The following is a 13,490-nucleotide window of genomic DNA, read 5'->3' as shown; positions in this document are numbered from 1 at the left end:
AAGTTTCCCCACAGCCTTCCAAAAGCAGCTGCCCAGCCAGGGTTAGGCACATGCCACCCCCGCCCTTGGGTTCCTATCAGTCACCTCTTATGCCCAGTGAGTCATTTTCGGTGGAGTTTCCACAATCCTCTCTATTGGATGGATGCTTCTCATCTCAGCTCCCTCCCCCTGATCACGGGCCAGCTCTTGTGGCACCTTGTGCCCGGGCCAGTCCCCCCAGCCCCAAGGCCCCCAGATCAGAGGAGTCCTCCCAGCCCTGTGGGCCAGGCCGACTCGGGAAAGGGTCTCTGAGATCAAAGGCCAAGCTTCCCCCAAGGACTTGTCCCCACAAGCTCCTGTGCCTCCGATGTGTCTCCCTGGAAAAGGTTACATGTGTCTAAGAGAGCTAATTGGCTTAGCTGTTTTAATAAGCTCTCCTGAGACACATATTCAGCAGCCGTACACCCGCATAAAATGCAGCTTGCAAGGGTTATTGTTACAAGATGCATCAGAGTTGGCAAGCCGAGAGGCACTTGGAAGGTGAGACCTGTGTTCTAGGAAGTTTGGAGAGGCGTGATTTTCACGGGCTCAGCTTGGTGGTCCTTGGAGGGAGCTGCCAGGAAGGAAGGATTATTCAGGAAAACAGCGGAAAAGTTTCAGAGCCAGGAAGCTGATTAGTAGACGGCAAGGAGACCTTGGGGCAGTCACCTCTTCCACCTGAGGCTGTTGTTTTCTCAGCTATAAAATAAAACTCGTTGACGTGAGGCTGCTGTGAAGGGCTGTTCCTTGCATTCGGATGCCGTGTCCTTGGGGGTGTGGCTGACACTGTCACCATCGCAGGTTCCCATGTTTATTTTGACAGTATTTTCATCCATGAGAGTCAAGTGTTGCTAGGATATATTAAAATAATTTTCTAGTGGATGGAAGTTAAGTGTTTTGAAGAAGAAAGCCTTAATTATTCTTTCTTGTTTGCATAAAGGTGCATGGGATTAGTGGTTCTCTTGGGCTGTCTTTTAAGTTCCGTCTAACTCTTTATTTTCAGCTCAGGATATTTTTATTGGGTTGCTGAGATGGGAAAACAGACTTCTGACAGAGATAAGATGAGGACCTAGACAATGAGCCCTAATTAAGGGCAGTTCCCTTCCAAGTTCCCTGGGAACCACGAGGAAACAAGATGCAGCAAAGCCAAGGCCTGCCCTTGATGGGCTGGTGAAGCCAGACGCTTCCTGCCAAGTTCCCGGCTCGTCTTTGAAAATGCTAGAGCCAGGCCATTGCCCTTGTTTCCCCACAGACTCCTGTGCAGAGATTCAGGAATCTCTTTCCCCAGGCACAGCTAGGGTGACCTGAAGGCCCTCAGTTGACCAGACTCACGCTCCTGGGGAGGCCATGAAAATGTTCTGGAAGCAGCTGCAGGGCGCCCAGGCCCACAGACTGAGCCCGTGGTGGAGCCAGAGAGGGGTCCACAGACTCCTGACCAGAGAAAGAGCTCATGGGATCCACGCAACACAGCCCCTCCGATGCTCTGATTTCCATCAGATAAAGACTAAGGAAAATAAAACCAAGCCCCCACACAAATTCTCCCAGGAATAATGAGCCTTGCCCTCTCTAAAACTACCACTCACTAATTCCGTGTTTCGTTCCACCGTGGCTGTCTTTGCTGGCTGGCTGCTTCCTTTGCCAGTTATTTATTCATTCTGGGTTTTCAATACTAGAGGTCTGGTGATGACTGGTGCTGCCTTTTGAGATTCCACCCGGGAGAGACCGTCCTGGACAGAGTGCGCAGAAGGATCGCACTGGCCCCTGTTTCTGTGTACTCAGGGACTGGGCTCTCCCTTCCCGGATCCACATGGAGGTACATAGGTTCTATCCAAATTAACTGTTCCCGCAGGACTTGCATTCAGGGCATCTCTGCTGAGTTGAGACACAATCCTCTCACTCCATCATCTAGCTTTCTGCTTATCTGCAGACAGTGAGCAATAATGCTTGGTTTTCTCTGCAGTGAAGGTTCTCCCTCTCTCTGCTCAGCTGCTAGAGCTTCAGCTGGGGGACAAGCCTGAGAATAAATGACAGCCACCCTTCACATCTTACCTCCAGCTCCTCATGACACTAAACCCTGCTGCCTTCTGAAGCTCCCTTAGAGTAGCAGTACTAATGCCTGTTTTCCTGGTTCAGGGGTCTTCAAACTGTAAGGATTTCCAAGAGCACCATTAAAGGAATCTCTTTGAAGATCATCACCTTTCATATATAGTGCAAAGTCTGTTCTGATTAAAAATACACCCTTTTCCCACTTTATATAAGAAAGGAGTACCCCTTGTTGATTAAGAACCTTACTAAGGTGCATTGCCCTAGTATTCAAAAGCCTCCAGGGCCAACCAAAGGAACAGTTCAAAATATTGGAGTAGGTGTATAGAAAAGAATGCATGCAGTGACAAAATAACAAAACCTAAAAAAACCAAGTAATTTCCAATGCTCTCTTTTAAATTATTTAAGAAAAACTTAATTGAATTGTCAGCTGAAGCAGTATTTTAAAATTTATGATGATAGATCACTATGTGAATGTTAGCATTCAAAGAAGCAGTTCAAAGAATTAAATGACAAACTATTTCTATTGCCATCTACTTGTTTATGTAAACTACTTTCTCAGCACTTAGATTTAACAAATAGGAATAGAGTCAATTCTAAACTTGTCTCATTCTACAGATCCATCATATTCATCCATGGATATACAAACTGATTTTTAAAAGATCCTATTCTTTTCATTACGAGATGTGTTTCCAATAAAATTGTTCACTTTTTATTCTTAAAGATCATTTATTGAAATTTGGGATTCCACTTGGTACAATGACAGGCAAAGATACTTGGAAACAACTCTTCTCTCCAGCAACAACTGAAAATGCTGCTGGATTGTGTGTGTTGGGGGGAAGGTAACGCATCAGACACAGACCAAGATCTAGAGAACTGGGTGTATCTGACAATCGGCACCATAGTTCTCCTCCATTCAAACGCTGACCTCAAAAGCAGCCCCTGAGAGTCTAAGACACTAACCTGAGATTTTTTTTTTTTTTAACCTGAGATTTTAACAGGATCTCAGCATGGGGGAAATGACAAAGATTGGCATTCACAGGTCACCATGGAGAAGAGATATAGAAAACATCCTAGGCTTTCAGTTGTGATAATAACTTCGGGTAAGAATGCACTAGAAGCAGACAGGGGGTGACGACCTCTGGATGACTGAAGCCCTTATAAAGCCCAAGCTGAGCCTCAAGTCATCTTCAGTTCAGTTCAGTCATTCAGTCTTGTCTGATTCTTTGCGACCCCATGGACTGAAGCATGCCAGGCCTCCCTGTCCATCACCACCTCCCAGTGTTTCCTCAAACTCATGTCCATTGAGTCAGTGATGCCATCCAACTATCTCATCCTCTGTTGTCCCCTTCTCCTCCTGCCTTCAATCTTTCCCAGCATCAGTGTCTTTTCAAATGAGTCAGCTCTTCGCATCAGGTGACCAAAGTATTGGAGTTTCAGCTTCAGCCTCAGTCCTTCCAATGAACATTCAGGACTGATATCCTTTAAGATGGACTGGTTGGATCACCCTTTGCAGTCCAAGGGACTCTCAAGAGTCTTCTCCAACACCACAGTTCAAAAGCATCAGTTCTTCAGTGCTCAGCTTTCTTTATAGTCCAACTCTCACATCCATACATGACCACTGGAAAATCAAATCATCTTCGTCTCTGACTAAATCCACTCTGGGTTGGGACCTCCCCAGAGGTCCTCTAGTATAGACTCAGTGCTCCCAGGGCAGGGGGCCTGGATTCAATCCCTGCTCAGGGAACTACATCCCACATGCCACAAATGAAAGATCCCATGTGCTGCAAGTGAGACCCGGTGCCAGACAAGTAAATAAATAGTTTAAAAAGTAAATTCACTCTGGGTTAAGATGGTCTGCCTGCAGCCTACATGCCCATGATAAGCAAAAGCATATGCTTTCCAGAAGAAGTTAATAACATACAGAGCGGCAAATGATAGCTACAATTTTCCATATACAACAGAGAGCATTCAGCTATTAAAAAAAAAAAAAACAGAATATGGGGAAACAAGGCCTGACTGAAAACTCAGGGGAAATAAATAGACCAATCTTGACTGAAAATTCACAAGAAACACAGTAGACAGTAGACTCAAACCCACTGATCCAGATACCAGAAGACCTAAAGAGAGGCATGATAAGAGGACTAAGTGACAAAATGGAGACTTGTACTAGTAAACTAGAACCTTTTCTAGAAAGTGAATTCTAGAGCTGCAGACAGTGCTCCAGCTTAAATAGGCAAAAGGATGAAAAAAGGCAGGAAAAAATGTTCAAGACATACGGGACATCGTGAAACGGCCACATGAGGAAGGATTGGAGACAGGATAAGACACAAGTGATATTTGAGAGACGATGTTTGAGAACTTTCCAAAATGGACAAGAAATATCGAGTCACAGACTCAAGAAGTGCTGTAAAACCCAGGAGAGAACACCGTGGCTATGAGAACTGCTGACTCCTCAGACGATGAGAAAATCTTCAAGGCAGCAGCAGAAAATTGTGCAGAGAGGCAGGGATAGGACTGACAGCCAACTTTCCAACAGAAACATTGGAATCCAGAAAGACAATACAGTGATACTCCCAAAGCGATAGAAGGAAAGCATTTCTCTGTATTCAGTGAAAAATATCCTTCAGAAATGGAGGCAAAATAATGATTTTTTTCTAGAGACAGAAAACTGAGAGAATTAATTGCCAACAGGTTTAGAGTAGAGGAAAGGCAAAACTCTTTAGGCAGAAGAAAAATGATCACAAATGGAAGCGCAGAGATGGAGGAAGGAATGAAGAGCCACAGAAAGAGTAAGTGTGTAGAAAAAGAAAAATTAATAATAATAATATTTCATAATAAATTTTAGATTAAAAATTCATAAGGAATTAAAATACATGACAAGAGAAGCGTAGAAGGTGGGAGAAATGTAAAATTCAGAGTTGAAGTGTTCAGATGTCTTTGCATTGCCTGGAAAGTTTTGGGAGTACAAATTTATATTTCAATAAACCAATATTTCAATTAAAAAATATCATCTTTAGGGCACTATGCCAGATAGAGGTTAGTTAAAATATATAAATACACGGTAATAGAAGAGAGAAAATTGAACAATAATAATCATACATACATAATCTGAAAGGAAATAAGAAAGGAGGCAAAAGCTATCAAATGAATCATGAATTCAAGACATGTATTTGGGTGGCTGATTTAAACACAAAAATTTCCTGAAGTCCATTACATGTAAAAGTTTTTTTTTTCCTAATATTTCATTAAATACTCCGATTAATCTGAAAGAGTCTATTTATATAAAGTTCAAAAGCAGGTAAAGCTAATCTACAGTGTTAGAATGGTGTTTACACTTCGAAGGGCAGTAACTAAAAGGGGGCGTGAGAAGGTACTCGTATGTGAAGGTCATGTTCTGTTTCCTGGGCTGGGTGCTGGCTACACAGCTGTATTTACTTTGTCAGAATTTGTTCAACAGTACATTTATCATTTATTCATTTGTATGTGTTTTTGTTAAGCTTTAATAGAAATTTACATTAAAAACAACTATTGTCAGGCTGGATTAAAAACAAAAACCAATATATGCTGCTTATAAAAGATGTATATTGGGACTTCCCTGATGGTTCAGCAGTTGAGACTCCAAGCTTCCACTGCAGGGGGCAGAGGTTCCATTCTTGGTCAGGGAACTTAAGATCCCAGATGCTGTGCAGTAGGGCCAAAAATGTGAAACAAAACAACTTACATTAAAATGTAAGTATGCAGAAATGTTTAAAGTGATAGCATTTTTTAAAGACACAGCACACAAACACTCACCAAAGGAGAGCTGGTGTAGCTATAACATTAGCTAGTGCAGACCCTAAGCTTGGACTATTTTTAAATAAAGAATAACAGTTCACATTGATATAAAATTTCAATCTACCAAGAAGTTGTAATAATTTAAAATTTTAATGCTCCTAATTACACAATCTAAAAATAAATAAAGCAAACATTGATGAAACTAAGAGTAACGAGTAAATTCACAATGATGATAGATTTTTATGACATCTTTCTCAGTAATAGATAAAAAAATAGAAAATGAAAAGGTTAGAAAGATACAGAAAATTTATGCAACATAATTAACATATTTACTTAATTGATATTACTAGAACTCTGTACCCAGCTACTGCTAAATACCCATCACTCCCAAGTGTACATGGAACATTTGTCAAAAATGACCATATGTTAGCCATAGGGCATTTCTCAACAAACTGGAACTACATGAAATTATACAGAATGTGTTCTCTGACTACAGTGCAATTATGGTCGATAATAGAAAAATTTAATCCACATATTTGTAAAATAACCAGAGACTTCTAAATAGCTCATAGTTCAAAGAAGTAAGTATGGAAATTTGGAAAATATCTTAGACTGAGGAATAATGAAGATACTACATATAACACAGTAGAATGCAACTAAAGTCATTCTTAAATGGAAATTAGTAGTTACACATCCAAGTGATGACAAGGGTGGAGAAACACAGGCTCATATAGTGCAGGGAGGAGCAAATTAATTTAACAGCTTTGAAAGACTCTTCAGAACTATCTAATAATAAAGGTGAACATACATATATCCCAAATTTAGCAAATCTATTCCTATGCAGATTACAACAGAAATGCATACCTAAGTGCATCCAAGAATGTGTACGAGAATGTTTATATCAGCACTATTCATAATTTTTAAAAAGTGGATATTCATACTAGAACTTTTATGTCCTAATGGGTCTTTTAGAAGGAAGTTGGAAGTTACAACTAAAAAATATGTCTTTGGTTTCTTATTACAAAAATAAAAGGTATCTATTTTAGGAAAGTTTGTTCAATTCAATAATAATAGGAATTTAAAAGTCAACTATGATCCTTTTGTATCAGTTAGAAACTACTTTGCGCAAATTTTAGAAAAGCTAGCCAACAGTGTACAATGGCTAAACACATAGGAATTTCTTTGTATCACATAAGAAGTATGTACTTTATGTGGTTCAGCAGCGTAACTTGTCCGTTGAAAAACCTAGGCTCTTTCTATCCTTCTGTTCCATATTGGCATATTAACTTTTTATCTTCACGCTTGTGGACTCATGGTTTTGAAACGGCTGCCACCAGTCCAGAGATCATATCCTTACAACCTGCATTCCTAACTGCAAAAGGGGAAAAGAGAGCGCTGGCATCTCATGTTTACTTTTCATGTGGAAACAAAGCTTCCCACTCGAAGCATCTCAGCATCAATGCCAGTGGTGGGTCACGTGACCATTCCTAGCCATAAGTGAGCCTGGGCGCTTGAGAAATTTTCCTCTTTTTCTAAGGGATGGCAAGGAACTTCGGAATGACTTCAGTTTAGCCAAGAAGAAGTCTACCGAATCAGCCACTGAAATTTTACCCTTTCTTATATTTTGTTATATTCACTTCCATTCTTTCTTAGACATAATCATCTTTTAAATATTTACAAAAATGAGATAATTCCTTTACCAACTATTCACTAGCCTTTTTTCACATAAAATAGTATGCCAGTGAATACAAATGACATAATTTTAATTCTTGTATGGCATTTCATTATTTGGATGTGCCGTAATTTAAACATTCCTCTATTACCAAATGTTTAAATTGCTTCTTAATTTTATATTCTAAATAATATTGTATTAAAGATGCTTATATATGCAATTTTATTTTCTTAGAATATGTCTTCTGAAGTGGCTTGTAAGGCAAAGCATGTATACAATCAAAAATGGCAAAAGTATTACCTAACATTGCTACTATAGAGGAGCGCAACCCAGAAATTCACTCCTAGGCGTATGCCCTCATATTGGTGTTTTTCAAACACTGGTCTTGATTCCCAGGGACAGTGATATTAAATATGGATCGCAAACCAGTGTTTTAAAAAACCTACATAAAACAGAACAAGAATATTAGCAGGCATTGCACATAGTTTGGCACAACATCTGTTTCTTCTGTGAGTGTGTGTTCTGTGCTGCATCATGAAGCAAAATGAGTATTTTGCCACGGGTGACAAAAAGTTTTTTTAAAATGTTCCCATAGAGGAATGCTCGTGCGTGCCTCCTGATTCCAGCACTCATTTTTTATTTCTGCTTCTTGTTAACTGTCTTGATAAGAAGTTCTGTAACAGTAACAAATTACAGTGGTGATGGCAATGTTCCTATTCGCTTCTGACCTAAATGAAAATGTGTCCCATGAAGTTTTGAAATGTAGAATTTTCACCATTGTTAGTAACTAGTCTGTCAGTGAAGTTTTCATTTCCTCTTTACATCAAGTTTCATAGAGGTTTTCTTTTTTATTTATAATGAGTTGGATTTATTTTTAGTTAACTGTTATGATTAATTTCTAGCTTTATTACCTGTGGTCAGAGATAATATGCATTGTGCGATAAAGTTTCTACTTTTGGGAAGTTACTGAGATTTTCTCTGTGGATGAGAAATATGGTCAGCTTTTCCAACTGTTGTATTTTTATAATAATTCCATTCTTATAAGAATTCTATAATAATAAGATTCAATAATAACATTATATAATAATAAGATAAATATTCAATGTCTATTGACTACAACTTGGGCTTCCCAGGTGGTCAGATGGTAAAGAATTCGCCTGCAACGCAGGAGACCCTGGTTTGATCCCTGGGTTGGGAAGATCCCCTGGAGGAGGGCATGGCAACACACTCCAGTTTTCTTGCCTGGAGAATTCCATGGACAGAGGAGCCTGGTGGGCTACAGTCCATAGGGTCGCAAAGAGTTGTAGTTGACTGAGGTGACTGAGCTCACACATACACTGAATGCAACTTATTGATACTAACATTGAAAGCCTCTGTATCTTTATGTAGCTATATCTTATATATTTCTTTTTTCTTTATATCTTGAGCTGTCATTAAAGTCTCCTACCAAGACTGTAATTTTGCACTTTATATTTCCAAGCCTTCTGTGTGTTGTGTTGTGTATATTTATGGTACATAAATACTAATTCACATTCTAAATGATTAATGTGGATTTGTAGCTGTTTCAGGCTTATGAGACCATAATCAACTTTAATACTATTGATAGACGTGATTTTTTTGGTTTCCTTTTGGTGGGTTTCTTTGGTCTACTCTTTTATATCTAATATTTCTGTGTCCTTTTACTTAAACTATAAAAAAATAGTTTATAGTTACTTCATGTTGACATTCTTGCAAGAATAGAGTGTAACCCATTCACATTTGTTTTGAAACAAGTATATTTGATTTTCCCTTTAATTATGCTTTCAGTATTAGTGCTTCTTGGAAGTTTCTTTTCTAAAAAAACTTCTCATGTACTTTGATTTTTATGCATCTTTTTTTTTCCTTTAGTGACTTAGAAGTTATGCATACAGCTTTTTTCTGTATATTCCAATCATTTAAAATCAGTGTCTAGAATAAAAGCTATATATTATTGATTCCTTCCTGCTAACAAAAATAAAAATGCTTTTATTTTCATTTTTGTTGAAATAACTTGGAACTTTGGATACAGGTTATTATATTAAACATTTTTAAAATATGCATCTTATTTTTCAAAAAAAATTTTCACATAACTACATTAATACTTATTACTAATACTTAACTGTTTTTTGAGACTTCATCATTTGCTGTTGCTTTATTTTAGAACCCTATTTTATTCATTCTTAGATTCTTTTATTTTGACTTATTTCTCAATAAACTTGTGTAAATCTTAATAGTATTGCAATATCTCTGTCCTTAGTTTCCATAATTTCTGTCCATGCATGTCTGAATTCATCAGGTACTGTTTTAAAAGAATACCTGAAGTTTCAGAGTCAGGTAACCCTAGATTCTAATGCCAGCTCCTCCTCACACTTGCGCTGTGGCAGTGGGAAAATCTCGCCGCCTTTCTGCCTCAGTTTCTCCTGATAAAATGGAGGCACGATCCAGTATTATATAGGATACATAAGGATTATACCAAGTTTACGTGGGACTCGTTTTCTCTGGGCTACAAGAAAGCTGACCGTCTGGCCTCCAGACCCCTCCTTGCCTGGGAATGTTGCTGTACTTGCTGGTCTCCACACACCTCATTGTTTCTCCCTCTGAACTCCTGTTTCCACCGCTCTCATCACCTGGGGCATCTCTTTCCACCTCCATCCCCCAACACGTCGGCCAGACGCAGTCTATGAGACTGAGTGCAAATGGGGATTCGAGGAAAGCTTCCAGGAGGAAACAACTTCTGAATTACACGTGCCTGTGTCTGAGTCCCCTTACCACCCAGGAAACAGGCACCTCACTTTAGATTTCGAGTCTGACACTGTTTTCACAAGGTCCTCTCCCACTAGGCTAGATTCTAGAACAAAACCGGATGGAGATGCTATGTCTGAACATAGTGACCTACTTGGTGCCCAAGAAATAGACTCAACTATTTTAAACTGAGGCTGGCTCATTCCTCTCCTGCTCTATTTTCTGATGATAAGGTTTGGTGTCTCTTTCTCAGGGCAACCATTTCAACTTGTTCAGGGCCTGTGATGAAAAAACTGAGGCCATAGCAGCTCCTAACATCTAAATGCCTTTCATTCTTTTACTTCATTTTGGAAGAGGCAAGAGTTTAGCTTAGAATCCTTGCTTGAACTCAGTGATTTTTAGGCATTTCCATCAGTACAGTACTTCTGAGTCTAGTCATTATTATTCCCAGGCTAGTCAGATACTACCTTATACTTGATACTGGGCTTCCCTTGTGGCTCAGCTGGTAAAGAATCTGCCTACAGTGTGGGAGACCTGGGTTCGATCCCTGGGTTGGGAAGATCCCCTGGAGATGGGAAAGGCTTCCCACTCCAATATTCTGGACTGGAGAATTCCATGGACTGGATAGTCCACAGGGTCGCAAAGAGTCAGACATGACTGAGCGACTTTCGCTTTCACTTTCTCTACTTGATTCTAGAACAGGCAAAGATACACTAGAAGAATTAGTAGTTGTAAACATTCTATAGAAAAAAAGTTTTAATTGAGACATTTTGTGTTCTAATTAATTTTTGTCATTGTTTCAAACTGAGAAAGATAACCATTAACCAATTTTGCTAGTTCTTGTCAGAAGATACCAGTGTTGTATCATCATTCATTGTTCAGTCACTCAGTTGTGTTCGACTCTTTGCGATCTCATGGACTGCAGCATGCCAGGCTTCCCTGTCCTTCACTATCTCCCAGACTTTGCTCAAAGTCCATTGACTCAATGTCCATTGAGTCTGTGATGCCATCTGACCATCTCACCCTGTCACCCTCTTCTCCTCCTACTCAAATGTTGTATATAAATGACATTTAAGACCCACTTAAACAAAATTAGAGCTAAATACACCACCTATCACTAATACATTTTTATTTAATAAAAAGAAACAAAAATTTTTGTTTCGACTAATGTTATTTGCTTCCTAAAATTGTCCTATGACCCTATCTTGATTACTGAAGAAGGTAACCATTTACCATCTTTCTCCTCCTTAGGCTGTGAAGTTGAGATTCTTGGTGTCAGACCGACTTACTGCCTGGAGTATAAATCTGTCCCAACGGATATCAATTTTGTCAACGCAGTCAGCGGCGCTCTTGATGTCTTCAAGTGAGTGTCCCAAATTCTTAGCCATGCCAGTGTTCTTCCTTGTTTCCAGGACCAATAAACAATGCTCAAGTGGATTAGGAACCCTTTGGGAGAGGTGGCACAATGTTTCAGAGAGGTGGTGAGCCTTTCATGTGGTGATTGCTACCTGCTAGCGTGAGAAATTTTAGGTAGGAGCGGTCTTTGGAAACACTGAGTCGAGAGCAAGGAACTCTCCGGGTATTTGGGACTTTCTTCTTTATGCTGATGGATAGTAGAGAAGCCACGTGAACGTCAGCATTTCTCTAATCATGATATAGTGAATGCTTGTCTCTCAGAAAACATTGATAAGTTTTTGGCAAAAAAAAAAAAAAAAAAGGGAGGGGGGAGATCTGTGGTGGAAAACGTTTGGAGAAATTGCCTACTCTGCCATCTTCTTGGAAACGTACAAAGCCTATTGGCATATTAGAACATAAAAGCTTTTTTCTTCTTCCCCATGGAACTATCGTCACACCCAGTTTGAAAAACGCAGAAGTCAGTAGAGCTCTCCTGAATAGCAGGTGAGAGTCAGGGAAACTGACTTAACTTCTAAGTCCTGATTTTTTTCATAGTCAACAATTTCAACTATCCCTTTAAACTGCCTCCATTTCTCTCTGCCTAATTCCTTCTTTTCAATCCACTTCAGTAAGGAAAATGGATGTGACATCCTGAACATTTTTGTGTTGCAAAGAGATCTGGACAGAATGGATGTGACATCCTGAATTTTTTTATATTGCAAAGAGATCTGGACAGAATCCTAAGGTGATGGGAGATCTGGGTGTCCCTGAAACCCCAGGGCTGGGGGCCCCACATAGCTTTCAGGTAACTGGGCTCATGGCCACATGTCCTTCTGGCATGGTTCCTGGGCTGGAGGCTATAAAGGGCCAGAAACAGATCTGTAGGCGTTCCCATCCGTCGCTGCTCACCCGGCCCCTCCATTACAAATGAGCTGACCTGTGATGGAGACCAGACCCATGTGGAAAACAGCTGGCCACCAAGAATTTGTCAGCTAAGCTCCAAACAGGCAAGCACACTCAGCCCTTGAAGACTCCGGTCCCTCATGAATCAACGCGCTCCCACATAGACGTCTTTCACAAAAGACATGCATATAAATCCCCAAATCGCAAGCATCGCAGCTCCAGTGTTCCTGGCATCTGGGGTTGACAGCTTCCTGACACAAAGCCATCAGGTAAACCTGTGAGACTTACTAGCTTTCTGACCACATGGAGATTTATGAATATGCCAAATAGCCTTGAAGAAGCCAGCCCAGTGGCTGCTGTATTAAGGTGCAGTGTCTAAAACGTAGTGACCTAAAAGCATTTCCTTGAACTTCAGGGCAACCAGTCAACCTTGTGAAATTCTCCCCGCGTCCAAGCCCCACCCTGGAGGTGTGCACAGTAAACATAGGATGTACTGTGTGGACCCACACATCTGGGACGCTCCAGGCTCAAGTACATAAGGCAGCTAAACGCAGAAGCATATCTGAGGGCATGATTTTGTGGAAAGTTCTATTATGCACAGACATGGTGAAGGAAATGCCATCAGCCCATCAGTGTAATGAACATGGGCCTCAAAAAAGTTTAGGGATAGGTATGAACGTGCCATTCCCGAGTAAAGAACTTTTCCCCACCGTCTACATTATGGGGACTCTCAGGGACGTTCTGTTCTCTGCTGTCTATAAATGCAGGGGGATTTATTATTAGTCATCCACATGTTAGCAAGTATGAATGATGATAATATTATTTGTGAGAAATGACCAAATAATAACTGAATCCAGTCCCCACCATGGGGGACGGGCTGATGCTGAAGCTGAAACTCCAATGTTTTGGCCACTTGATGTGA

General features: G+C 40.2%; 1 protein-coding gene across 2 annotated transcripts in view; it reads left to right on the top strand.

Annotated features, from left to right (window-relative positions):
- The window catches only part of ENPP6 (ectonucleotide pyrophosphatase/phosphodiesterase 6), an 80,431-nt gene that overhangs the window by 39,451 nt on the left and 27,490 nt on the right, over positions 1-13,490 (top strand). For both annotated transcript variants that reach the window (XM_042241239.2, XM_004021844.5), the window contains exon 3: positions 11,522-11,633. In XM_042241239.2, the coding sequence (XP_042097173.1) occupies positions 11,522-11,633 (112 nt within the window). The remainder of the gene's footprint in view (positions 1-11,521; positions 11,634-13,490) is intronic.

This window comes from Ovis aries, chromosome 26 (genome assembly GCF_016772045.2).
Source record: "Ovis aries strain OAR_USU_Benz2616 breed Rambouillet chromosome 26, ARS-UI_Ramb_v3.0, whole genome shotgun sequence".
Lineage (NCBI taxonomy): Eukaryota > Metazoa > Chordata > Mammalia > Artiodactyla > Bovidae > Ovis > Ovis aries.
The sequence above is the reverse complement of the archived record's forward strand: the minus strand, read 5'-3'. Positions and strand labels throughout refer to the sequence as shown.